At 34.3% G+C, this 26,014-nt stretch overlaps 4 protein-coding genes across 4 annotated transcripts; all 4 read right to left on the bottom strand.

Annotated features, from left to right (window-relative positions):
- Positions 1-2,586: 2,586 nt before the first annotated feature.
- LOC149374508 (regulator of chromosome condensation-like) lies at positions 2,587-5,925 on the bottom strand. The gene is made up of 8 exons (XM_089592742.1): positions 5,717-5,925; positions 5,437-5,565; positions 5,153-5,272; positions 4,870-4,989; positions 4,340-4,716; positions 3,854-4,220; positions 3,504-3,776; positions 2,587-3,422 (listed from the first exon to the last, which is right to left on the bottom strand). Coding segments are annotated over exons 1-8 (1,560 nt in total). The 5' UTR covers positions 5,718-5,925; the 3' UTR covers positions 2,587-3,249.
- Positions 5,926-9,056: 3,131 nt separating this feature from the next.
- On the bottom strand, positions 9,057-12,500 carry LOC149374507 (regulator of chromosome condensation-like). The gene is made up of 8 exons (XM_089592721.1): positions 12,281-12,500; positions 12,001-12,129; positions 11,717-11,836; positions 11,434-11,553; positions 10,904-11,280; positions 10,418-10,784; positions 10,068-10,340; positions 9,057-9,986 (listed from the first exon to the last, which is right to left on the bottom strand). Coding segments are annotated over exons 1-8 (1,560 nt in total). The 5' UTR covers positions 12,282-12,500; the 3' UTR covers positions 9,057-9,813.
- Positions 12,501-16,627: 4,127 nt separating this feature from the next.
- Positions 16,628-19,901, bottom strand: LOC149374506 (regulator of chromosome condensation-like). The gene is made up of 8 exons (XM_089592756.1): positions 19,682-19,901; positions 19,402-19,530; positions 19,118-19,237; positions 18,835-18,954; positions 18,305-18,681; positions 17,819-18,185; positions 17,469-17,741; positions 16,628-17,387 (listed from the first exon to the last, which is right to left on the bottom strand). Coding segments are annotated over exons 1-8 (1,560 nt in total). The 5' UTR covers positions 19,683-19,901; the 3' UTR covers positions 16,628-17,214.
- A 2,669-nt stretch (positions 19,902-22,570) lies between these two features.
- LOC149374505 (regulator of chromosome condensation-like) lies at positions 22,571-26,014 on the bottom strand. Its single transcript, XM_089592726.1, has 8 exons — positions 25,795-26,014; positions 25,515-25,643; positions 25,231-25,350; positions 24,948-25,067; positions 24,418-24,794; positions 23,932-24,298; positions 23,582-23,854; positions 22,571-23,500 (listed from the first exon to the last, which is right to left on the bottom strand). Coding segments are annotated over exons 1-8 (1,560 nt in total). The 5' UTR covers positions 25,796-26,014; the 3' UTR covers positions 22,571-23,327.

Raw genomic sequence — 26,014 nt, 5'->3', positions numbered from 1 at the left:
GGTTGCAATATTCCGATATGAATTCAAAATGTATACTCTAGCGCTAATAGAAATTATCGATCTAAATGGAGAATACACGCAAGCAAATTTTAATTGCAAAATAGTATTGAACGTTAAACGTATATAGTGGAAAAAATGGATGTTTCTTCGGAGGAAATTTAAGTTTCTGAAAGGAGCCCAATTTAGAATTCTTCTGGTAACTACTTGATAAGAACGATAGTTTCCAAGTACAATTAACTAATTGCAGGTAGTTGGTGAAATTTCCGATCGACGAGTTTCAAAATAACAGATAATAACAGATATATTTCATGCCAATAAAGATACTATCTATCTTTATTCTCTTTCTCTCCATTAATTTGAATTTTTGCTTCTGCTGTAGGTTTAAGTTTTAAGACAATGCGAATTCCAATTTTTTAGTATCATATTGGCGATATGACACGTCTTTTACAACATGTAGGACCATTTCACTCAATAACTATTACGATGTAATTCTTCATTTAGTTTTTTTATATCGTTGATGCTGTTAATTATCCAGAAAAGCAGACTAACAATTCAATAGAATGAGCATTTTGTTTAAAAGCTTTATGAGAAAGGATTGACTAAAATCGTTAACCAGTTAAATTAAACATATGTACAGTCATGTTGGTTGCAATATTCCGATATGAATTCAAAATGTATACTCTAGCGCTAATAGAAATTATCGATCTAAATGGAGAATACACGCAAGCAAATTTTAATTGCAAAATAGTATTGAACGTTAAACGTATATAGTGGAAAAAATGGATGTTTCTTCGGAGGAAATTTAAGTTTCTGAAAGGAGCCCAATTTAGAATTCTTCTGGTAACTACTTGATAAGAACGATAGTTTCCAAGTACAATTAACTAATTGCAGGTAGTTGGTGAAATTTCCGATCGACGAGTTTCAAAATAACAGATAATAACAGATATATTTCATGCCAATAAAGATACTATCTATCTTTATTCTCTTTCTCTCCATTAATTTGAATTTTTGCTTCTGCTGTAAATTTAAGTTTTAAGACAATGCGAATTCCAATTTTTTAGTATCATATTGGCGATATGACACGTCTTTTACAACATGTAGGACCATTTCACTCAATAACTATTACGATGTAATTCTTCATTTAGTTTTTTTATATCGTTGATGCTGTTAATTATCCAGAAAAGCAGACTAACAATTCAATAGAATGAGCATTTTGTTTGTAAGCTTTATGAGAAAGGATTGACTAAAATCGTTAACCAGTTAAATTAAACATATGTACAGTCATGTTGGTTGCAATATTCCGATATGAATTCAAAATATATACTCTAGCGCTAATAGAAATTATCGATCTAAATGGAGAATACACGCAAGCAAATTTTAATTGCAAAATAGTATTGAACGTTAAACGTATATAGTGGAAAAAATGGATGTTTCTTCGGAGGAAAGTTAAGTTTCTGAAAGGAGCCCAATTTAGAATTCTTCTGGTAACTACTTGATAAGAACGATAGTTTCCAAGTACAATTAACTAATTGCAGGTAGTTGGTGAAATTTCCGATCGACGAGTTTCAAAATAAAAGAGATAAGGTATATCTGTTTGGATAGTTTTGAAATTTCTACTTTCGTGAGTTGCACAGTCATCCATGACACGCGTTACACGGGGAAAATACTGTTTTTATCAAATCGGCTTGATAAGAACGACAGTTTCCAAGTACAATTAACTAATTGCAGGTAGTTGGTGAAATTTCCGATCGACGAGTTTCAAAATAAAAGAGATAAGGTATATCTGTTTGGATAGTATTGAAATTACTACTTTCGTGAGTTGCACAGTCATCCATGTTATGAAAACATAATACTTTGGAAAATTGTGTATCAGCAACCTGTGGCAGAAAAAAAAAAAAATCTACCTTAAAAAGACACAATTGGATGCAACGTCTTGTACATAATATTTTACTCTTGTAAATAAAAAAAAATCGATCCACAAAAAAACAAATGTTTGATTGATTGTTTATCTTTCTTTTTTCTTCTTGATACATTATTATTCTATTATTTACTATCGACGACCTCATTTTCCTTTCATTTTTACTATATTGAGTTTTTGCTCGCAAGGTGCGTATTAATTATTAGGATAAAAATTTTTTATAATACACTTCATTTGAAAAGTAACAAAATAATAAAGGCTGTAAAAATAATTTTGTGACTTTCAAAAGAGGATTTTATTTTTTTGCAGAATATTACCGTGTATTTCTTTTTCAGGACTTTAAAATAATATATTATTATCATTGATTTAAAATGGATCTTCAGTCAATGATACATGGCTATAATTTCTTTGTAATCAAACTTACACGGTTTTAAAAAAATCATTGCTCGATATAGTAATAAACATATTGACAATGAATAAGAAACATTTTTAATCAGTTTTTAATAAGTTAGCGGAGTATCTTTAAAAAAATGTGGCTCCAACATCAATACGAGAAATGAAACAATAGCTTTATAGTAAAATAATACAAAAAAATTTTATTAAAAATACTATTTTACAAGAGATGGATATTTTCACATCGCAAGGCACAGATTAACATTAACGTCCCAACATCCTTTAAAGAGTCACAAAATGCTAAAAATATAATACCGTACTTTAACCAAAGTACAAATTTTCATTCATTTATGTAAGGGCACAAATAACCGCGTAAATACATCAAAAAAAGATACCGACAAAATAGTCAGATAATATCTAGCTTCTGCACTTAAGATACGATGTTGCTAGTAGTAACAAACAAAATGATAACTGTTGTAAAAATCTTACAATTCAAAATATTGTAACAAGTTCATTAAAATCTTTATACATTTATACAATTAATTACATATGTATACTATCATGGTACTAATCGTGCAGACAACTTATTCAAAGATTTGGGCATGCAGTAGTTGTTACACAAGTCCGTAGTTGACCATAAATAATAAGTAAGAATCGTACGCCTCGAATCAGTAGTAACTTTAGCACCTCACATTATTGTTACGATAAATATGATTATTCACTGTAAATTTCCAAGTCACTAAATTTTTTAAAAATAATAATCACACCAACGTGTATCAAAGCAACAACACACTAAGATGTTCAAATTGACATTTGGTTTTGATACCACTAATTACGTATTTCCATAATAACTAAATATTTAAGTAATCTAGAATTCATTGAAAGAAAAAACTAACTAAAATGTATGTCTTGATCCTAGTTTTGAAATATACAAATAATTATTCGATGCTTTTCTTTGCAAGAATAATAGTATGCTGTCCTCCGCCAGAAACTCGAAGAACCTCAACTTCTTTCACATATTTGGATTCAATTAATCTGGGTTCTAAAATATCGTCTTCTTCTCCAGTACCAAGCTGGCCTTCAGAGCCCATTCCCCAGGCGTATAGTTTTCCTGTAACAAAATTTTCGAGCTTATAGATAAATTTTTACTTTATATAGTGTGATTAGTCGAGAGGTTGTAGTACTTATTTACCGTTTTCTGTTACAGCAAAAGACTGAGCAGTACCAGCTGCAACATCTATGCATTTGGTATTACTTAGTTTGGGTACGAGTACAAGTTCTGTGGCATCTTCACTCATAATGCCAAGACCTAGTCTTCCATACTCTTTCCTTCCCAAAACGTACACTTGCCCTTTATCGTCTAAAGCAATAGTGTGATGCTGTCCCGAGCTAATTTGAACCCATTTACGTCCACTAAACGTATCTGACACTTTAGGGTGGAAGGACTTGTCGCAATTTTTGAGACCTGCAATTGAATACAAAATTAAAAATTAAAATAAGATTGAAATTAAATATTAAAAACTCATACAATACTTAACGTACCAATTTGACCGTAGTTATTTAGGCCAAATACATACAGATTATCCGTATTCGCATCCTTGGCAAAGGTAGCATAGCTACCGGCCCATATGTTTTCAATTTCTACTTTTTTATTTATTTTGAAATAAACTTGATCAGGTGTCAGCAATTTGTTACCACCTCGACCACTGTGTCTATCGGTTTTTCGTTCAGGTAACCGTCCAAGTTGGCCCTGCTCACCGCAACCACAGGTTAAAACTTTTCTGGTATTATCCAGTAAAACTAAGTGGTCGGATCCAGAAGCAATTTTAATGAACTTTTTATTGGATAAAATTTGTACTGGAGCACTTTCTTTGTTTTTCGTCAATAGTCCAAGTGTTCCATGTGAATCCTAAAAATTGTTTCAATTTTAGTAAACAACATACAACTAATTGTACCATCTGTTATTATGTATGAATTTAATGGAAATTGTATGGATTATAACTATGATTTGGGAAATTGATTACTCACCCGAAAGGATCCCCAAACGAAAACTCTTCCGTCCTCCATTAACGCGGCACTGTGCGAGTCTCCTGCCGTCACCTGAATCGCACGTCCAGGTAAATCCACGAGTCCAGGAGTAGCTTCACTGCCCTCGGTTGTGTCTCTACCGAGGGCTCCCTCATCGTTGCAGCCGAACGTGACTACTTTTCCCTCATCCGTGAGGCAAACGTTGTGCATACCACTTCCTGCTATGGAAACCATATTCAGGAAGTGTGGCACTTGAGCAAACCGTGTTTTTTCCAGGATGTCGTCACCCAAGCCAAGTTGGCCTGTGTCTCCTTGACCGCAGGTAAGAATGATACCACTTGTGGTCACTTGACGGAGAAGCTCTTTAACTTTAGGATCTGAAAGTTGTTACTTATTATTAATCGGGGAACACTAGATCATTAAATGTCATCAATGTGGAAACAAGAAAGACTGCATCCACGTTTCATTATGCAAACCACAAAAAGTTCCTGCAATGTGCCTGGAATTTTGCAAAACAAACAATTACGTACCATCATTCTGGAATACCTCAGGCTTCTTTCTTGAGGTTTTAGCCCGTTTCACAGGCATGGCCACGTTGTCTTGCGAATCTGGAGATTTGCGCTTGTTGGTCACTTTTATCTTCAGTGGCCCTGAAAAATTTAATATATCATTATCTAGGGAACACTAGGTTCTTGTAAGTCGTTAATCAATTGAACTATAGAAAGCTGTGTGGAAACACGAAAGACTGCATTTACCTTGCTGCTCATGCAAACCACAGAAAGTTCTTGCAATATGCTTGGAAAAATTACATACCATTATTTTGGGATACTTCAGGCTTCTTTCCGGAGGTTTTAGCCTTTTTCACAGGCATGGCTACGTTGGCTTGCGAATCTGGAGATTTGCGCTTGTTGGTCACTTTTATCTTTAGTGGCCCTGAAAAATGTAATATATCGTTTATCTAGGGAACACTAGGTTCTTGTAATTCGTTAATCAATTGAACTATACAAAGCTGTGTGGAAACACGAAAGACTGCGTTTACCTTGCTGCTCATGCAAACCACAGAAAGTTCCTGCAATATGCTTGGAAAAATTACATACCATTATTTTGGGATACTTCAGGCTTCTTTCCGGAGGTTTTAGCCTTTTTCACAGGCATGGCTACGTTGGCTTGCGAATCCGGAGATTTGCGCTTGTTAGAGGTATTGGTCACTTTTTTTTTCGACGGCACTGTGGAGAACGAAAACAAAATAAATAATTAAGTAACTGTACGACATACTTGAATAAACAAAGTGCCACATGAATTATAGTATCCATGCCTCGGTAAAAGTTAATCGAAATACAAGAAAACGACATAGAAGTAAGTATACCGTTTACGTACTTATTCTTTTTTTTGACAACGACAGAGTTTGCGTTTGCACTGCGATGAACGATGACAGGCACTCTCTCGAGAGGCTTACCGCCAAAACAGTCGGAACGGCTCAACGGATATATATGTCTCAAACAATGCTTTGCTTGCAAGGCACAGCTGGAGCTGAGGTATACTTTGGAATTCAAAGATCTACTGCTTTAACACGTGCTCTGATCGCGTATTTATAGGCACTGCTACTTACACCTACCCCTACTTGACACATCAATACTCGCCGCCGTCAACCGCCGTCACCGCACGCTACGACCAATGGCGCTCATGGTAGAACGAATGAGCAAACGATCAGCCAATCGCAGGGCTGGACAGGCCACTTTCTCTTTAGTCCAACTCCGTGATTGGCTCAAGTGCAGACCGCCCAAAAGCCGATGAGCTGTCAACTATAGAGGGGATATGTTACTCATGAGGGTATTGGTATAAAACTCATTCGTCAGATGGCGCCACCGTGCTATGTATTTGTTTATTCTCTTAAAAATAATTTAATTCCAAAATTTATTCTCTTTCTCTCCATTGATTTAAATTTTTGCTTTCGCTGTAGATTTAAAATTTAAGACAATGCGAATTCCAATTTTTTAGTATCATATTGGCGATATGACACGTCTTTTACAACATGTAGGACCATTTCACTCAATAACTATTACGATGTGATTCTTCATTTAGTTTTTTTATATCGTTGATGCTGTTAATTATCCAGAAAAGCAAACTAACAATTCAATAGAATGAGCATTTTGTTTAAAAGCTTTATGAGAAAGGATTGACTAAAATCGTTAACCAGTTAAATTAAACATATGTACAGTCATGTTGGTTGCAATATTCCGATATGAATTCAAAATGTATACTCTAGCGCTAATAGAAATTATCGATCTAAATGGAGAATACACGCAAGCAAATTTTAATTGCAAAATAGTATTGAACGTTAAACGTATATAGTGGAAAAAATGGATGTTTCTTCGGAGGAAATTTAAGTTTCTGAAAGGAGCCCAATTTAGAATTCTTCTGGTAACTACTTGATAAGAACGATAGTTTCCAAGTACAATTAACTAATTGCAGGTAGTTGGTGAAATTTCCGATCGACGAGTTTCAAAATAACAGATAATAACAGATATATTTCATGCCAATAAAGATACTATCTATCTTTATTCTCTTTCTCTCCATTAATTTGAATTTTTGCTTCTGCTGTAAATTTAAGTTTTAAGACAATGCGAATTCCAATTTTTTAGTATCATATTGGCGATATGACACGTCTTTTACAACATGTAGGACCATTTCACTCAATAACTATTACGATGTAATTCTTCATTTAGTTTTTTTATATCGTTGATGCTGTTAATTATCCAGAAAAGCAGACTAACAATTCAATAGAATGAGCATTTTGTTTAAAAGCTTTATGAGAAAGGATTGACTAAAATCGTTAACCAGTTAAATTAAACATATGTACAGTCATGTTGGTTGCAATATTCCGATATGAATTCAAAATGTATACTCTAGCGCTAATAGAAATTATCGATCTAAATGGAGAATACACGCAAGCAAATTTTAATTGCAAAATAGTATTGAACGTTAAACGTATATAGTGGAAAAAATGGATGTTTCTTCGGAGGAAATTTAAGTTTCTGAAAGGAGCCCAATTTAGAATTCTTCTGGTAACTACTTGATAAGAACGATAGTTTCCAAGTACAATTAACTAATTGCAGGTAGTTGGTGAAATTTCCGATCGACGAGTTTCAAAATAACAGATAATAACAGATATATTTCATGCCAATAAAGATACTATCTATCTTTATTCTCTTTCTCTCCATTAATTTGAATTTTTGCTTCTGCTGTAAATTTAAGTTTTAAGACAATGCGAATTCCAATTTTTTAGTATCATATTGGCGATATGACACGTCTTTTACAACATGTAGGACCATTTCACTCAATAACTATTACGATGTAATTCTTCATTTAGTTTTTTTATATCGTTGATGCTGTTAATTATCCAGAAAAGCAGACTAACAATTCAATAGAATGAGCATTTTGTTTGTAAGCTTTATGAGAAAGGATTGACTAAAATCGTTAACCAGTTAAATTAAACATATGTACAGTCATGTTGGTTGCAATATTCCGATATGAATTCAAAATATATACTCTAGCGCTAATAGAAATTATCGATCTAAATGGAGAATACACGCAAGCAAATTTTAATTGCAAAATAGTATTGAACGTTAAACGTATATAGTGGAAAAAATGGATGTTTCTTCGGAGGAAAGTTAAGTTTCTGAAAGGAGCCCAATTTAGAATTCTTCTGGTAACTACTTGATAAGAACGATAGTTTCCAAGTACAATTAACTAATTGCAGGTAGTTGGTGAAATTTCCGATCGACGAGTTTCAAAATAAAAGAGATAAGGTATATCTGTTTGGATAGTTTTGAAATTTCTACTTTCGTGAGTTGCACAGTCATCCATGACACGCGTTACACGGGGAAAATACTGTTTTTATCAAATCGGCTTGATAAGAACGACAGTTTCCAAGTACAATTAACTAATTGCAGGTAGTTGGTGAAATTTCCGATCGACGAGTTTCAAAATAAAAGAGATAAGGTATATCTGTTTGGATAGTATTGAAATTACTACTTTCGTGAGTTGCACAGTCATCCATGTTATGAAAACATAATACTTTGGAAAATTGTGTATCAGCAACCTGTGGCAGAAAAAAAAAAAAATCTACCTTAAAAAGACACAATTGGATGCAACGTCTTGTACATAATATTTTACTCTTGTAAATAAAAAAAAATCGATCCACAAAAAAACAAATGTTTGATTGATTGTTTATCTTTCTTTTTTCTTCTTGATACATTATTATTCTATTATTTACTATCGACGACCTCATTTTCCTTTCATTTTTACTATATTGAGTTTTTGCTCGCAAGGTGCGTATTAATTATTAGGATAAAAATTTTTTATAATACACTTTATTTGAAAAGTAACAAAATAATAAAGGCTGTAAAAATAATTTTGTGACTTTCAAAAGAGGATTTTATTTTTTTGCAGAATATTACCGTGTATTTCTTTTTCAGGACTTTAAAATAATATATTATTATCATTGATTTAAAATGGATCTTCAGTCAATGATACATGGCTATAATTTCTTTGTAATCAAACTTACACGGTTTTAAAAAAATCATTGCTCGATATAGTAATAAACATATTGACAATGAATAAGAAACATTTTTAATCAGTTTTTAATAAGTTAGCGGAGTATCTTTAAAAAAATGTGGCTCCAACATCAATACGAGAAATGAAACAATAGCTTTATAGTAAAATAATACAAAAAAATTTTATTAAAAATACTATTTTACAAGAGATGGATATTTTCACATCGCAAGGCACAGATTAACATTAACGTCTCAACATCCTTTAAAGAGTCACAAAATGCTAAAAATATAATACCGTACTTTAACCAAAGTACAAATTTTCATTCATTTATGTAAGGGCACAAATAACCGCGTAAATACATCAAAAAAAGATACCGACAAAATAGTCAGATAATATCTAGCTTCTGCACTTAAGATACGATGTTGCTAGTAGTAACAAACAAAATGATAACTGTTGTAAAAATCTTACAATTCAAAATATTGTAACAAGTTCATTAAAATCTTTATACATTTATACAATTAATTACATATGTATACTATCATGGTACTAATCGTGCAGACAACTTATTCAAAGATTTGGGCATGCAGTAGTTGTTACACAAGTCCGTAGTTGACCATAAATAATAAGTAAGAATCGTACGCCTCGAATCAGTAGTAACTTTAGCACCTCACATTATTGTTACGATAAATATGATTATTCACTGTAAATTTCCAAGTCACTAAATTTTTTAAAAATAATAATCACACCAACGTGTATCAAAGCAACAACACACTAAGATGTTCAAATTGACATTTGGTTTTGATACCACTAATTACGTATTTCCATAATAACTAAATATTTAAGTAATCTAGAATTCATTGAAAGAAAAAACTAACTAAAATGTATGTCTTGATCCTAGTTTTGAAATATACAAATAATTATTCGATGCTTTTCTTTGCAAGAATAATAGTATGCTGTCCTCCGCCAGAAACTCGAAGAACCTCAACTTCTTTCACATATTTGGATTCAATTAATCTGGGTTCTAAAATATCGTCTTCTTCTCCAGTACCAAGCTGGCCTTCAGAGCCCATTCCCCAGGCGTATAGTTTTCCTGTAACAAAATTTTCGAGCTTATAGATAAATTTTTACTTTATATAGTGTGATTAGTCGAGAGGTTGTAGTACTTATTTACCGTTTTCTGTTACAGCAAAAGACTGAGCAGTACCAGCTGCAACATCTATGCATTTGGTATTACTTAGTTTGGGTACGAGTACAAGTTCTGTGGCATCTTCACTCATAATGCCAAGACCTAGTCTTCCATACTCTTTCCTTCCCAAAACGTACACTTGCCCTTTATCGTCTAAAGCAATAGTGTGATGCTGTCCCGAGCTAATTTGAACCCATTTACGTCCACTAAACGTATCTGACACTTTAGGGTGGAAGGACTTGTCGCAATTTTTGAGACCTGCAATTGAATACAAAATTAAAAATTAAAATAAGATTGAAATTAAATATTAAAAACTCATACAATACTTAACGTACCAATTTGACCGTAGTTATTTAGGCCAAATACATACAGATTATCCGTATTCGCATCCTTGGCAAAGGTAGCATAGCTACCGGCCCATATGTTTTCAATTTCTACTTTTTTATTTATTTTGAAATAAACTTGATCAGGTGTCAGCAATTTGTTACCACCTCGACCACTGTGTCTATCGGTTTTTCGTTCAGGTAACCGTCCAAGTTGGCCCTGCTCACCGCAACCACAGGTTAAAACTTTTCTGGTATTATCCAGTAAAACTAAGTGGTCGGATCCAGAAGCAATTTTAATGAACTTTTTATTGGATAAAATTTGTACTGGAGCACTTTCTTTGTTTTTCGTCAATAGTCCAAGTGTTCCATGTGAATCCTAAAAATTGTTTCAATTTTAGTAAACAACATACAACTAATTGTACCATCTGTTATTATGTATGAATTTAATGGAAATTGTATGGATTATAACTATGATTTGGGAAATTGATTACTCACCCGAAAGGATCCCCAAACGAAAACTCTTCCGTCCTCCATTAACGCGGCACTGTGCGAGTCTCCTGCCGTCACCTGAATCGCACGTCCAGGTAAATCCACGAGTCCAGGAGTAGCTTCACTGCCCTCGGTTGTGTCTCTACCGAGGGCTCCCTCATCGTTGCAGCCGAACGTGACTACTTTTCCCTCATCCGTGAGGCAAACGTTGTGCATACCACTTCCTGCTATGGAAACCATATTCAGGAAGTGTGGCACTTGAGCAAACCGTGTTTTTTCCAGGATGTCGTCACCCAAGCCAAGTTGGCCTGTGTCTCCTTGACCGCAGGTAAGAATGATACCACTTGTGGTCACTTGACGGAGAAGCTCTTTAACTTTAGGATCTGAAAGTTGTTACTTATTATTAATCGGGGAACACTAGATCATTAAATGTCATCAATGTGGAAACAAGAAAGACTGCATCCACGTTTCATTATGCAAACCACAAAAAGTTCCTGCAATGTGCCTGGAATTTTGCAAAACAAACAATTACGTACCATCATTCTGGAATACCTCAGGCTTCTTTCTTGAGGTTTTAGCCCGTTTCACAGGCATGGCCACGTTGTCTTGCGAATCTGGAGATTTGCGCTTGTTGGTCACTTTTATCTTCAGTGGCCCTGAAAAATTTAATATATCATTATCTAGGGAACACTAGGTTCTTGTAAGTCGTTAATCAATTGAACTATAGAAAGCTGTGTGGAAACACGAAAGACTGCATTTACCTTGCTGCTCATGCAAACCACAGAAAGTTCCTGCAATATGCTTGGAAAAATTACATACCATTATTTTGGGATACTTCAGGCTTCTTTCCGGAGGTTTTAGCCTTTTTCACAGGCATGGCTACGTTGGCTTGCGAATCTGGAGATTTGCGCTTGTTGGTCACTTTTATCTTTAGTGGCCCTGAAAAATGTAATATATCGTTTATCTAGGGAACACTAGGTTCTTGTAATTCGTTAATCAATTGAACTATACAAAGCTGTGTGGAAACACGAAAGACTGCGTTTACCTTGCTGCTCATGCAAACCACAGAAAGTTCCTGCAATATGCTTGGAAAAATTACATACCATTATTTTGGGATACTTCAGGCTTCTTTCCGGAGGTTTTAGCCTTTTTCACAGGCATGGCTACGTTGGCTTGCGAATCCGGAGATTTGCGCTTGTTAGAGGTATTGGTCACTTTTTTTTTCGACGGCACTGTGGAGAACGAAAACAAAATAAATAATTAAGTAACTGTACGACATACTTGAATAAACAAAGTGCCACATGAATTATAGTATCCATGCCTCGGTAAAAGTTAATCGAAATACAAGAAAACGACATAGAAGTAAGTATACCGTTTACGTACTTATTCTTTTTTTTGACAACGACAGAGTTTGCGTTTGCACTGCGATGAACGATGACAGGCACTCTCTCGAGAGGCTTACCGCCAAAACAGTCGGAACGGCTCAACGGATATATATGTCTCAAACAATGCTTTGCTTGCAAGGCACAGCTGGAGCTGAGGTATACTTTGGAATTCAAAGATCTACTGCTTTAACACGTGCTCTGATCGCGTATTTATAGGCACTGCTACTTACACCTACCCCTACTTGACGCATCAATACTCGCCGCCGTCAACCGCCGTCACCGCACGCTACGACCAATGGCGCTCATGGTAGAACGAATGAGCAAACGATCAGCCAATCGCAGGGCTGGACAGGCCACTTTCTCTTTAGTCCAACTCCGTGATTGGCTCAAGTGCAGACCGCCCAAAAGCCGATGAGCTGTCAACTATAGAGGGGATATGTTACTCATGAGGGTATTGGTATAAAACTCATTCGTCAGATGGCGCCACCGTGCTATGTATTTGTTTATTCTCTTAAAAATAATTTAATTCCAAAATTTATTCTCTTTCTCTCCATTGATTTGAATTTTTGCTTTCGCTGTAGATTTAAAATTTAAGACAATGCGAATTCCAATTTTTTAGTATCATATTGGCGATATGACACGTCTTTTACAACATGTAGGACCATTTCACTCAATAACTATTACGATGTGATTCTTCATTTAGTTTTTTTATATCGTTGATGCTGTTAATTATCCAGAAAAGCAAACTAACAATTCAATAGAATGAGCATTTTGTTTAAAAGCTTTATGAGAAAGGATTGACTAAAATCGTTAACCAGTTAAATTAAACATATGTACAGTCATGTTGGTTGCAATATTCCGATATGAATTCAAAATGTATACTCTAGCGCTAATAGAAATTATCGATCTAAATGGAGAATACACGCAAGCAAATTTTAATTGCAAAATAGTATTGAACGTTAAACGTATATAGTGGAAAAAATGGATGTTTCTTCGGAGGAAATTTAAGTTTCTGAAAGGAGCCCAATTTAGAATTCTTCTGGTAACTACTTGATAAGAACGATAGTTTCCAAGTACAATTAACTAATTGCAGGTAGTTGGTGAAATTTCCGGTCGACGAGTTTCAAAATAAAAGAGATAAGGTATATCTGTTTGGATAGTTTTGAAATTTCTACTTTCGTGAGTTGCACAGTCATCCATGACACGCGTTACACGGGGAAAATACTGTTTTTATCAAGTCGGCTTGATAAGAACGAAAGTTTCCAAGTACAATTAACTAATTGCAGGTAGTTGGTGAAATTTCCGATCGACGAGTTTCAAAATAACAGATAATAACAGATATATTTCATGCCAATAAAGATACTATCTATCTTTATTCTCTTTCTCTCCATTAATTTGAATTTTTGCTTCTGCTGTAAATTTAAGTTTTAAGACAATGCGAATTCCAATTTTTTAGTATCATATTGGCGATATGACACGTCTTTTACAACATGTAGGACCATTTCACTCAATAACTATTACGATGTAATTCTTCATTTAGTTTTTTTATATCGTTGATGCTGTTAATTATCCAGAAAAGCAGACTAACAATTCAATAGAATGAGCATTTTGTTTAAAAGCTTTATGAGAAAGGATTGACTAAAATCGTTAACCAGTTAAATTAAACATATGTACAGTCATGTTGGTTGCAATATTCCGATATGAATTCAAAATGTATACTCTAGCGCTAATAGAAATTATCGATCTAAATGGAGAATACACGCAAGCAAATTTTAATTGCAAAATAGTATTGAACGTTAAACGTATATAGTGGAAAAAATGGATGTTTCTTCGGAGGAAATTTAAGTTTCTGAAAGGAGCCCAATTTAGAATTCTTCTGGTAACTACTTGATAAGAACGATAGTTTCCAAGTACAATTAACTAATTGCAGGTAGTTGGTGAAATTTCCGATCGACGAGTTTCAAAATAACAGATAATAACAGATATATTTCATGCCAATAAAGATACTATCTATCTTTATTCTCTTTCTCTCCATTAATTTGAATTTTTGCTTCTGCTGTAAATTTAAGTTTTAAGACAATGCGAATTCCAATTTTTTAGTATCATATTGGCGATATGACACGTCTTTTACAACATGTAGGACCATTTCACTCAATAACTATTACGATGTAATTCTTCATTTAGTTTTTTTATATCGTTGATGCTGTTAATTATCCAGAAAAGCAGACTAACAATTCAATAGAATGAGCATTTTGTTTAAAAGCTTTATGAGAAAGGATTGACTAAAATCGTTAACCAGTTAAATTAAACATATGTACAGTCATGTTGGTTGCAATATTCCGATATGAATTCAAAATGTATACTCTAGCGCTAATAGAAATTATCGATCTAAATGGAGAATACACGCAAGCAAATTTTAATTGCAAAATAGTATTGAACGTTAAACGTATATAGTGGAAAAAATGGATGTTTCTTCGGAGGAAATTTAAGTTTCTGAAAGGAGCCCAATTTAGAATTCTTCTGGTAACTACTTGATAAGAACGATAGTTTCCAAGTACAATTAACTAATTGCAGGTAGTTGGTGAAATTTCCGATCGACGAGTTTCAAAATAACAGATAATAACAGATATATTTCATGCCAATAAAGATACTATCTATCTTTATTCTCTTTCTCTCCATTAATTTGAATTTTTGCTTCTGCTGTAGGTTTAAGTTTTAAGACAATGCGAATTCCAATTTTTTAGTATCATATTGGCGATATGACACGTCTTTTACAACATGTAGGACCATTTCACTCAATAACTATTACGATGTAATTCTTCATTTAGTTTTTTTATATCGTTGATGCTGTTAATTATCCAGAAAAGCAGACTAACAATTCAATAGAATGAGCATTTTGTTTGTAAGCTTTATGAGAAAGGATTGACTAAAATCGTTAACCAGTTAAATTAAACATATGTACAGTCATGTTGGTTGCAATATTCCGATATGAATTCAAAATGTATACTCTAGCGCTAATAGAAATTATCGATCTAAATGGAGAATACACGCAAGCAAATTTTAATTGCAAAATAGTATTGAACGTTAAACGTATATAGTGGAAAAAATGGATGTTTCTTCGGAGGAAAGTTAAGTTTCTGAAAGGAGCCCAATTTAGAATTCTTCTGGTAACTACTTGATAAGAACGATAGTTTCCAAGTACAATTAACTAATTGCAGGTAGTTGGTGAAATTTCCGATCGACGAGTTTCAAAATAAAAGAGATAAGGTATATCTGTTTGGATAGTTTTGAAATTTCTACTTTCGTGAGTTGCACAGTCATCCATGACACGCGTTACACGGGGAAAATACTGTTTTTATCAAATCGGCTTGATAAGAACGACAGTTTCCAAGTACAATTAACTAATTGCAGGTAGTTGGTGAAATTTCCGATCGACGAGTTTCAAAATAAAAGAGATAAGGTATATCTGTTTGGATAGTATTGAAATTACTACTTTCGTGAGTTGCACAGTCATCCATGTTATGAAAACATAATACTTTGGAAAATTGTGTATCAGCAACCTGTGGCAGAAAAAAAAAAAAATCTACCTTAAAAAGACACAATTGGATGCAACGTCTTGTACATAATATTTTACTCTTGTAAATAAAAAAAAATCGATCCACAAAAAAACAAATGTTTGATTGATTGTTTATCTTTCTTTTTTCTTCTTGATACATTATTATTCTATTATTTACTATCGACGACCTCATTTTCCTTTCATTTTTACTATATTGAGTTTTTGCTCGCAAGGTGCGTATTAATTATTAGGATAAAAATTTTTTATAATACACTTCATTTGAAAAGTAACAAAATAATAAAGGCTGTAAAAATAATTTTGTGACTTTCAAAAGAGGATTTTATTTTTTTGCAGAATATTACCGTGTATTTCTTTTTCAGGACTTTAAAATAATATATTATTATCATTGATTTAAAATGGATCTTCAGTCAATGATACATGGCTATAATTTCTTTGTAATCAAACTTACACGGTTTTAAAAAAATCATTGCTCGATATAGTAATAAACATATTGACAATGAATAAGAAACATTTTTAATCAGTTTTTAATAAGTTAGCGGAGTATCTTTAAAAAAATGTGGCTCCAACATCAATACGAGAAATGAAACAATAGCTTTATAGTAAAATAATACAAAAAAATTTTATTAAAAATACTATTTTACAAGAGATGGATATTTTCACATCGCAAGGCACAGATTAACATTAACGTCTCAACATCCTTTAAAGAGTCACAAAATGCTTAAAATATAATACCGTACTTTAACCAAAGTACAAATTTTCATTCATTTATGTAAGGGCACAAATAACCGCGTAAATACATCAAAAAAAGATACCGACAAAATAGTCAGATAATATCTAGCTTCTGCACTTAAGATACGATGTTGCTAGTAGTAACAAACAAAATGATAACTGTTGTAAAAATCTTACAATTCAAAATATTGTAACAAGTTCATTAAAATCTTTATACATTTATACAATTAATTACATATGTATACTATCATGGTACTAATCGTGCAGACAACTTATTCAAAGATTTGGGCATGCAGTAGTTGTTACACAAGTCCGTAGTTGACCATAAATAATAAGTAAGAATCGTACGCCTCGAATCAGTAGTAACTTTAGCACCTCACATTATTGTTACGATAAATATGATTATTCACTGTAAATTTCCAAGTCACTAAATTTTTTAAAAATAATAATCACACCAACGTGTATCAAAGCAACAACACACTAAGATGTTCAAATTGACATTTGGTTTTGATACCACTAATTACGTATTTCCATAATAACTAAATATTTAAGTAATCTAGAATTCATTGAAAGAAAAAACTAACTAAAATGTATGTCTTGATCCTAGTTTTGAAATATACAAATAATTATTCGATGCTTTTCTTTGCAAGAATAATAGTATGCTGTCCTCCGCCAGAAACTCGAAGAACCTCAACTTCTTTCACATATTTGGATTCAATTAATCTGGGTTCTAAAATATCGTCTTCTTCTCCAGTACCAAGCTGGCCTTCAGAGCCCATTCCCCAGGCGTATAGTTTTCCTGTAACAAAATTTTCGAGCTTATAGATAAATTTTTACTTTATATAGTGTGATTAGTCGAGAGGTTGTAGTACTTATTTACCGTTTTCTGTTACAGCAAAAGACTGAGCAGTACCAGCTGCAACATCTATGCATTTGGTATTACTTAGTTTGGGTACGAGTACAAGTTCTGTGGCATCTTCACTCATAATGCCAAGACCTAGTCTTCCATACTCTTTCCTTCCCAAAACGTACACTTGCCCTTTATCGTCTAAAGCAATAGTGTGATGCTGTCCCGAGCTAATTTGAACCCATTTACGTCCACTAAACGTATCTGACACTTTAGGGTGGAAGGACTTGTCGCAATTTTTGAGACCTGCAATTGAATACAAAATTAAAAATTAAAATAAGATTGAAATTAAATATTAAAAACTCATACAATACTTAACGTACCAATTTGACCGTAGTTATTTAGGCCAAATACATACAGATTATCCGTATTCGCATCCTTGGCAAAGGTAGCATAGCTACCGGCCCATATGTTTTCAATTTCTACTTTTTTATTTATTTTGAAATAAACTTGATCAGGTGTCAGCAATTTGTTACCACCTCGACCACTGTGTCTATCGGTTTTTCGTTCAGGTAACCGTCCAAGTTGGCCCTGCTCACCGCAACCACAGGTTAAAACTTTTCTGGTATTATCCAGTAAAACTAAGTGGTCGGATCCAGAAGCAATTTTAATGAACTTTTTATTGGATAAAATTTGTACTGGAGCACTTTCTTTGTTTTTCGTCAATAGTCCAAGTGTTCCATGTGAATCCTAAAAATTGTTTCAATTTTAGTAAACAACATACAACTAATTGTACCATCTGTTATTATGTATGAATTTAATGGAAATTGTATGGATTATAACTATGATTTGGGAAATTGATTACTCACCCGAAAGGATCCCCAAACGAAAACTCTTCCGTCCTCCATTAACGCGGCACTGTGCGAGTCTCCTGCCGTCACCTGAATCGCACGTCCAGGTAAATCCACGAGTCCAGGAGTAGCTTCACTGCCCTCGGTTGTGTCTCTACCGAGGGCTCCCTCATCGTTGCAGCCGAACGTGACTACTTTTCCCTCATCCGTGAGGCAAACGTTGTGCATACCACTTCCTGCTATGGAAACCATATTCAGGAAGTGTGGCACTTGAGCAAACCGTGTTTTTTCCAGGATGTCGTCACCCAAGCCAAGTTGGCCTGTGTCTCCTTGACCGCAGGTAAGAATGATACCACTTGTGGTCACTTGACGGAGAAGCTCTTTAACTTTAGGATCTGAAAGTTGTTACTTATTATTAATCGGGGAACACTAGATCATTAAATGTCATCAATGTGGAAACAAGAAAGACTGCATCCACGTTTCATTATGCAAACCACAAAAAGTTCCTGCAATGTGCCTGGAATTTTGCAAAACAAACAATTACGTACCATCATTCTGGAATACCTCAGGCTTCTTTCTTGAGGTTTTAGCCCGTTTCACAGGCATGGCCACGTTGTCTTGCGAATCTGGAGATTTGCGCTTGTTGGTCACTTTTATCTTCAGTGGCCCTGAAAAATTTAATATATCATTATCTAGGGAACACTAGGTTCTTGTAAGTCGTTAATCAATTGAACTATAGAAAGCTGTGTGGAAACACGAAAGACTGCATTTACCTTGCTGCTCATGCAAACCACAGAAAGTTCCTGCAATATGCTTGGAAAAATTACATACCATTATTTTGGGATACTTCAGGCTTCTTTCCGGAGGTTTTAGCCTTTTTCACAGGCATGGCTACGTTGGCTTGCGAATCTGGAGATTTGCGCTTGTTGGTCACTTTTATCTTTAGTGGCCCTGAAAAATGTAATATATCGTTTATCTAGGGAACACTAGGTTCTTGTAATTCGTTAATCAATTGAACTATACAAAGCTGTGTGGAAACACGAAAGACTGCGTTTACCTTGCTGCTCATGCAAACCACAGAAAGTTCCTGCAATATGCTTGGAAAAATTACATACCATTATTTTGGGATACTTCAGGCTTCTTTCCGGAGGTTTTAGCCTTTTTCACAGGCATGGCTACGTTGGCTTGCGAATCCGGAGATTTGCGCTTGTTAGAGGTATTGGTCACTTTTTTTTTCGACGGCACTGTGGAGAACGAAAACAAAATAAATAATTAAGTAACTGTACGACATACTTGAATAAACAAAGTGCCACATGAATTATAGTATCCATGCCTCGGTAAAAGTTAATCGAAATACAAGAAAACGACATAGAAGTAAGTATACCGTTTACGTACTTATTCTTTTTTTTGACAACGACAGAGTTTGCGTTTGCACTGCGATGAACGATGACAGGCACTCTCTCGAGAGGCTTACCGCCAAAACAGTCGGAACGGCTCAACGGATATATATGTCTCAAACAATGCTTTGCTTGCAAGGCACAGCTGGAGCTGAGGTATACTTTGGAATTCAAAGATCTACTGCTTTAACACGTGCTCTGATCGCGTATTTATAGGCACTGCTACTTACACCTACCCCTACTTGACGCATCAATACTCGCCGCCGTCAACCGCCGTCACCGCACGCTACGACCAATGGCGCTCATGGTAGAACGAATGAGCAAACGATCAGCCAATCGCAGGGCTGGACAGGCCACTTTCTCTTTAGTCCAACTCCGTGATTGGCTCAAGTGCAGACCGCCCAAAAGCCGATGAGCTGTCAACTATAGAGGGGATATGTTACTCATGAGGGTATTGGTATAAAACTCATTCGTCAGATGGCGCCACCGTGCTATGTATTTGTTTATTCTCTTAAAAATAATATAATTCCAAAATTTATTCTCTTTCTCTCCATTGATTTGAATTTTTGCTTTCGCTGTAGATTTAAAATTTAAGACAATGCGAATTCCAATTTTTTAGTATCATATTGGCGATATGACACGTCTTTTACAACATGTAGGACCATTTCACTCAATAACTATTACGATGTGATTCTTCATTTAGTTTTTTTATATCGTTGATGCTGTTAATTATCCAGAAAAGCAAACTAACAATTCAATAGAATGAGCATTTTGTTTAAAAGCTTTATGAGAAAGGATTGACTAAAATCGTTAACCAGTTAAATTAAACATATGTACAGTCATGTTGGTTGCAATATTCCGATATGAATTCAAAATGTATACTCTAGCGCTAATAGAAATTATCGATCTAAATGGAGAATACACGCAAGCAAATTTTAATTGCAAAATAGTATTGAACGTTAAACGTATATAGTGGAAAAAATGGATGTTTCTTCGGAGGAAATTTAAGTTTCTGAAAGGAGCCCAATTTAGAATTCTTCTGGTAACTACTTGATAAGAACGATAGTTTCCAAGTACAATTAACTAATTGCAGGTAGTTGGTGAAATTTCTGGTCGACGAGTTTCAAAATAAAAGAGATAAGGTATATCTGTTTGGATAGTTTTGAAATTTCTACTTTCGTGAGTTGCACAGTCATCCATGACACGCGTTACACGGGGAAAATACTGTTTTTATCAAGTCGGCTTGATAAGAACGAAAGTTTCCAAGTACAATTAACTAATTGCAGGTAGTTGGTGAAATTTCCGATCGACGAGTTTCAAAATAACAGATAATAACAGATATATTTCATGCCAATAAAGATACTATCTATCTTTATTCTCTTTCTCTCCATTAATTTGAATTTTTGCTTCTGCTGTAAATTTAAGTTTTAAGACAATGCGAATTCCAATTTTTTAGTATCATATTGGCGATATGACACGTCTTTTACAACATGTAGGACCATTTCACTCAATAACTATTACGATGTAATTCTTCATTTAGTTTTTTTATATCGTTGATGCTGTTAATTATCCAGAAAAGCAGACTAACAATTCAATAGAATGAGCATTTTGTTTGTAAGCTTTATGAGAAAGGATTGACTAAAATCGTTAACCAGTTAAATTAAACATATGTACAGTCATGTTGGTTGCAATATTCCGATATGAATTCAAAATATATACTCTAGCGCTAATAGAAATTATCGATCTAAATGGAGAATACACGCAAGCAAATTTTAATTGCAAAATAGTATTGAACGTTAAACGTATATAGTGGAAAAAATGGATGTTTCTTCGGAGGAAAGTTAAGTTTCTGAAAGGAGCCCAATTTAGAATTCTTCTGGTAACTACTTGATAAGAACGATAGTTTCCAAGTACAATTAACTAATTGCAGGTAGTTGGTGAAATTTCCGATCGACGAGTTTCAAAATAAAAGAGATAAGGTATATCTGTTTGGATAGTTTTGAAATTTCTACTTTCGTGAGTTGCACAGTCATCCATGACACGCGTTACACGGGGAAAATACTGTTTTTATCAAATCGGCTTGATAAGAACGACAGTTTCCAAGTACAATTAACTAATTGCAGGTAGTTGGTGAAATTTCCGATCGACGAGTTTCAAAATAAAAGAGATAAGGTATATCTGTTTGGATAGTATTGAAATTACTACTTTCGTGAGTTGCACAGTCATCCATGTTATGAAAACATAATACTTTGGAAAATTGTGTATCAGCAACCTGTGGCAGAAAAAAAAAAAAATCTACCTTAAAAAGACACAATTGGATGCAACGTCTTGTACATAATATTTTACTCTTGTAAATAAAAAAAAATCGATCCACAAAAAAACAAATGTTTGATTGATTGTTTATCTTTCTTTTTTCTTCTTGATACATTATTATTCTATTATTTACTATCGACGACCTCATTTTCCTTTCATTTTTACTATATTGAGTTTTTGCTCGCAAGGTGCGTATTAATTATTAGGATAAAAATTTTTTATAATACACTTCATTTGAAAAGTAACAAAATAATAAAGGCTGTAAAAATAATTTTGTGACTTTCAAAAGAGGATTTTATTTTTTTGCAGAATATTACCGTGTATTTCTTTTTCAGGACTTTAAAATAATATATTATTATCATTGATTTAAAATGGATCTTCAGTCAATGATACATGGCTATAATTTCTTTGTAATCAAACTTACACGGTTTTAAAAAAATCATTGCTCGATATAGTAATAAACATATTGACAATGAATAAGAAACATTTTTAATCAGTTTTTAATAAGTTAGCGGAGTATCTTTAAAAAAATGTGGCTCCAACATCAATACGAGAAATGAAACAATAGCTTTATAGTAAAATAATACAAAAAAATTTTATTAAAAATACTATTTTACAAGAGATGGATATTTTCACATCGCAAGGCACAGATTAACATTAACGTCTCAACATCCTTTAAAGAGTCACAAAATGCTAAAAATATAATACCGTACTTTAACCAAAGTACAAATTTTCATTCATTTATGTAAGGGCACAAATAACCGCGTAAATACATCAAAAAAAGATACCGACAAAATAGTCAGATAATATCTAGCTTCTGCACTTAAGATACGATGTTGCTAGTAGTAACAAACAAAATGATAACTGTTGTAAAAATCTTACAATTCAAAATATTGTAACAAGTTCATTAAAATCTTTATACATTTATACAATTAATTACATATGTATACTATCATGGTACTAATCGTGCAGACAACTTATTCAAAGATTTGGGCATGCAGTAGTTGTTACACAAGTCCGTAGTTGACCATAAATAATAAGTAAGAATCGTACGCCTCGAATCAGTAGTAACTTTAGCACCTCACATTATTGTTACGATAAATATGATTATTCACTGTAAATTTCCAAGTCACTAAATTTTTTAAAAATAATAATCACACCAACGTGTATCAAAGCAACAACACACTAAGATGTTCAAATTGACATTTGGTTTTGATACCACTAATTACGTATTTCCATAATAACTAAATATTTAAGTAATCTAGAATTCATTGAAAGAAAAAACTAACTAAAATGTATGTCTTGATCCTAGTTTTGAAATATACAAATAATTATTCGATGCTTTTCTTTGCAAGAATAATAGTATGCTGTCCTCCGCCAGAAACTCGAAGAACCTCAACTTCTTTCACATATTTGGATTCAATTAATCTGGGTTCTAAAATATCGTCTTCTTCTCCAGTACCAAGCTGGCCTTCAGAGCCCATTCCCCAGGCGTATAGTTTTCCTGTAACAAAATTTTCGAGCTTATAGATAAATTTTTACTTTATATAGTGTGATTAGTCGAGAGGTTGTAGTACTTATTTACCGTTTTCTGTTACAGCAAAAGACTGAGCAGTACCAGCTGCAACATCTATGCATTTGGTATTACTTAGTTTGGGTACGAGTACAAGTTCTGTGGCATCTTCACTCATAATGCCAAGACCTAGTCTTCCATACTCTTTCCTTCCCAAAACGTACACTTGCCCTTTATCGTCTAAAGCAATAGTGTGATGCTGTCCCGAGCTAATTTGAACCCATTTACGTCCACTAAACGTATCTGACACTTTAGGGTGGAAGGACTTGTCGCAATTTTTGAGACCTGCAATTGAATACAAAATTAAAAATTAAAATAAGATTGAAATTAAATATTAAAAACTCATACAATACTTAACGTACCAATTTGACCGTAGTTATTTAGGCCAAATACATACAGATTATCCGTATTCGCATCCTTGGCAAAGGTAGCATAGCTACCGGCCCATATGTTTTCAATTTCTACTTTTTTATTTATTTTGAAATAAACTTGATCAGGTGTCAGCAATTTGTTACCACCTCGACCACTGTGTCTATCGGTTTTTCGTTCAGGTAACCGTCCAAGTTGGCCCTGCTCACCGCAACCACAGGTTAAAACTTTTCTGGTATTATCCAGTAAAACTAAGTGGTCGGATCCAGAAGCAATTTTAATGAACTTTTTATTGGATAAAATTTGTACTGGAGCACTTTCTTTGTTTTTCGTCAATAGTCCAAGTGTTCCATGTGAATCCTAAAAATTGTTTCAATTTTAGTAAACAACATACAACTAATTGTACCATCTGTTATTATGTATGAATTTAATGGAAATTGTATGGATTATAACTATGATTTGGGAAATTGATTACTCACCCGAAAGGATCCCCAAACGAAAACTCTTCCGTCCTCCATTAACGCGGCACTGTGCGAGTCTCCTGCCGTCACCTGAATCGCACGTCCAGGTAAATCCACGAGTCCAGGAGTAGCTTCACTGCCCTCGGTTGTGTCTCTACCGAGGGCTCCCTCATCGTTGCAGCCGAACGTGACTACTTTTCCCTCATCCGTGAGGCAAACGTTGTGCATACCACTTCCTGCTATGGAAACCATATTCAGGAAGTGTGGCACTTGAGCAAACCGTGTTTTTTCCAGGATGTCGTCACCCAAGCCAAGTTGGCCTGTGTCTCCTTGACCGCAGGTAAGAATGATACCACTTGTGGTCACTTGACGGAGAAGCTCTTTAACTTTAGGATCTGAAAGTTGTTACTTATTATTAATCGGGGAACACTAGATCATTAAATGTCATCAATGTGGAAACAAGAAAGACTGCATCCACGTTTCATTATGCAAACCACAAAAAGTTCCTGCAATGTGCCTGGAATTTTGCAAAACAAACAATTACGTACCATCATTCTGGAATACCTCAGGCTTCTTTCTTGAGGTTTTAGCCCGTTTCACAGGCATGGCCACGTTGTCTTGCGAATCTGGAGATTTGCGCTTGTTGGTCACTTTTATCTTCAGTGGCCCTGAAAAATTTAATATATCATTATCTAGGGAACACTAGGTTCTTGTAAGTCGTTAATCAATTGAACTATAGAAAGCTGTGTGGAAACACGAAAGACTGCATTTACCTTGCTGCTCATGCAAACCACAGAAAGTTCTTGCAATATGCTTGGAAAAATTACATACCATTATTTTGGGATACTTCAGGCTTCTTTCCGGAGGTTTTAGCCTTTTTCACAGGCATGGCTACGTTGGCTTGCGAATCTGGAGATTTGCGCTTGTTGGTCACTTTTATCTTTAGTGGCCCTGAAAAATGTAATATATCGTTTATCTAGGGAACACTAGGTTCTTGTAATTCGTTAATCAATTGAACTATACAAAGCTGTGTGGAAACACGAAAGACTGCGTTTACCTTGCTGCTCATGCAAACCACAGAAAGTTCCTGCAATATGCTTGGAAAAATTACATACCATTATTTTGGGATACTTCAGGCTTCTTTCCGGAGGTTTTAGCCTTTTTCACAGGCATGGCTACGTTGGCTTGCGAATCCGGAGATTTGCGCTTGTTAGAGGTATTGGTCACTTTTTTTTTCGACGGCACTGTGGAGAACGAAAACAAAATAAATAATTAAGTAACTGTACGACATACTTGAATAAACAAAGTGCCACATTAATTATAGTATCCATGCCTCGGTAAAAGTTAATCGAAATACAAGAAAACGACATAGAAGTAAGTATACCGTTTACGTACTTATTCTTTTTTTTGACAACGACAGAGTTTGCGTTTGCACTGCGATGAACGATGACAGGCACTCTCTCGAGAGGCTTACCGCCAAAACAGTCGGAACGGCTCAACGGATATATATGTCTCAAACAATGCTTTGCTTGCAAGGCACAGCTGGAGCTGAGGTATACTTTGGAATTCAAAGATCTACTGCTTTAACACGTGCTCTGATCGCGTATTTATAGGC

The sequence above is a fragment of the Copidosoma floridanum genome, unplaced genomic scaffold, assembly GCF_036245765.1.
Source record: "Copidosoma floridanum isolate Cflo_tuat_1 unplaced genomic scaffold, Cflo_Japanese_pri ptg000019l, whole genome shotgun sequence".
Classification (NCBI taxonomy): Eukaryota; Metazoa; Arthropoda; class Insecta; order Hymenoptera; family Encyrtidae; genus Copidosoma; species Copidosoma floridanum.
Note: the sequence above shows the minus strand (reverse complement) of the source record. Positions and strands in the feature narration are given on the sequence as shown.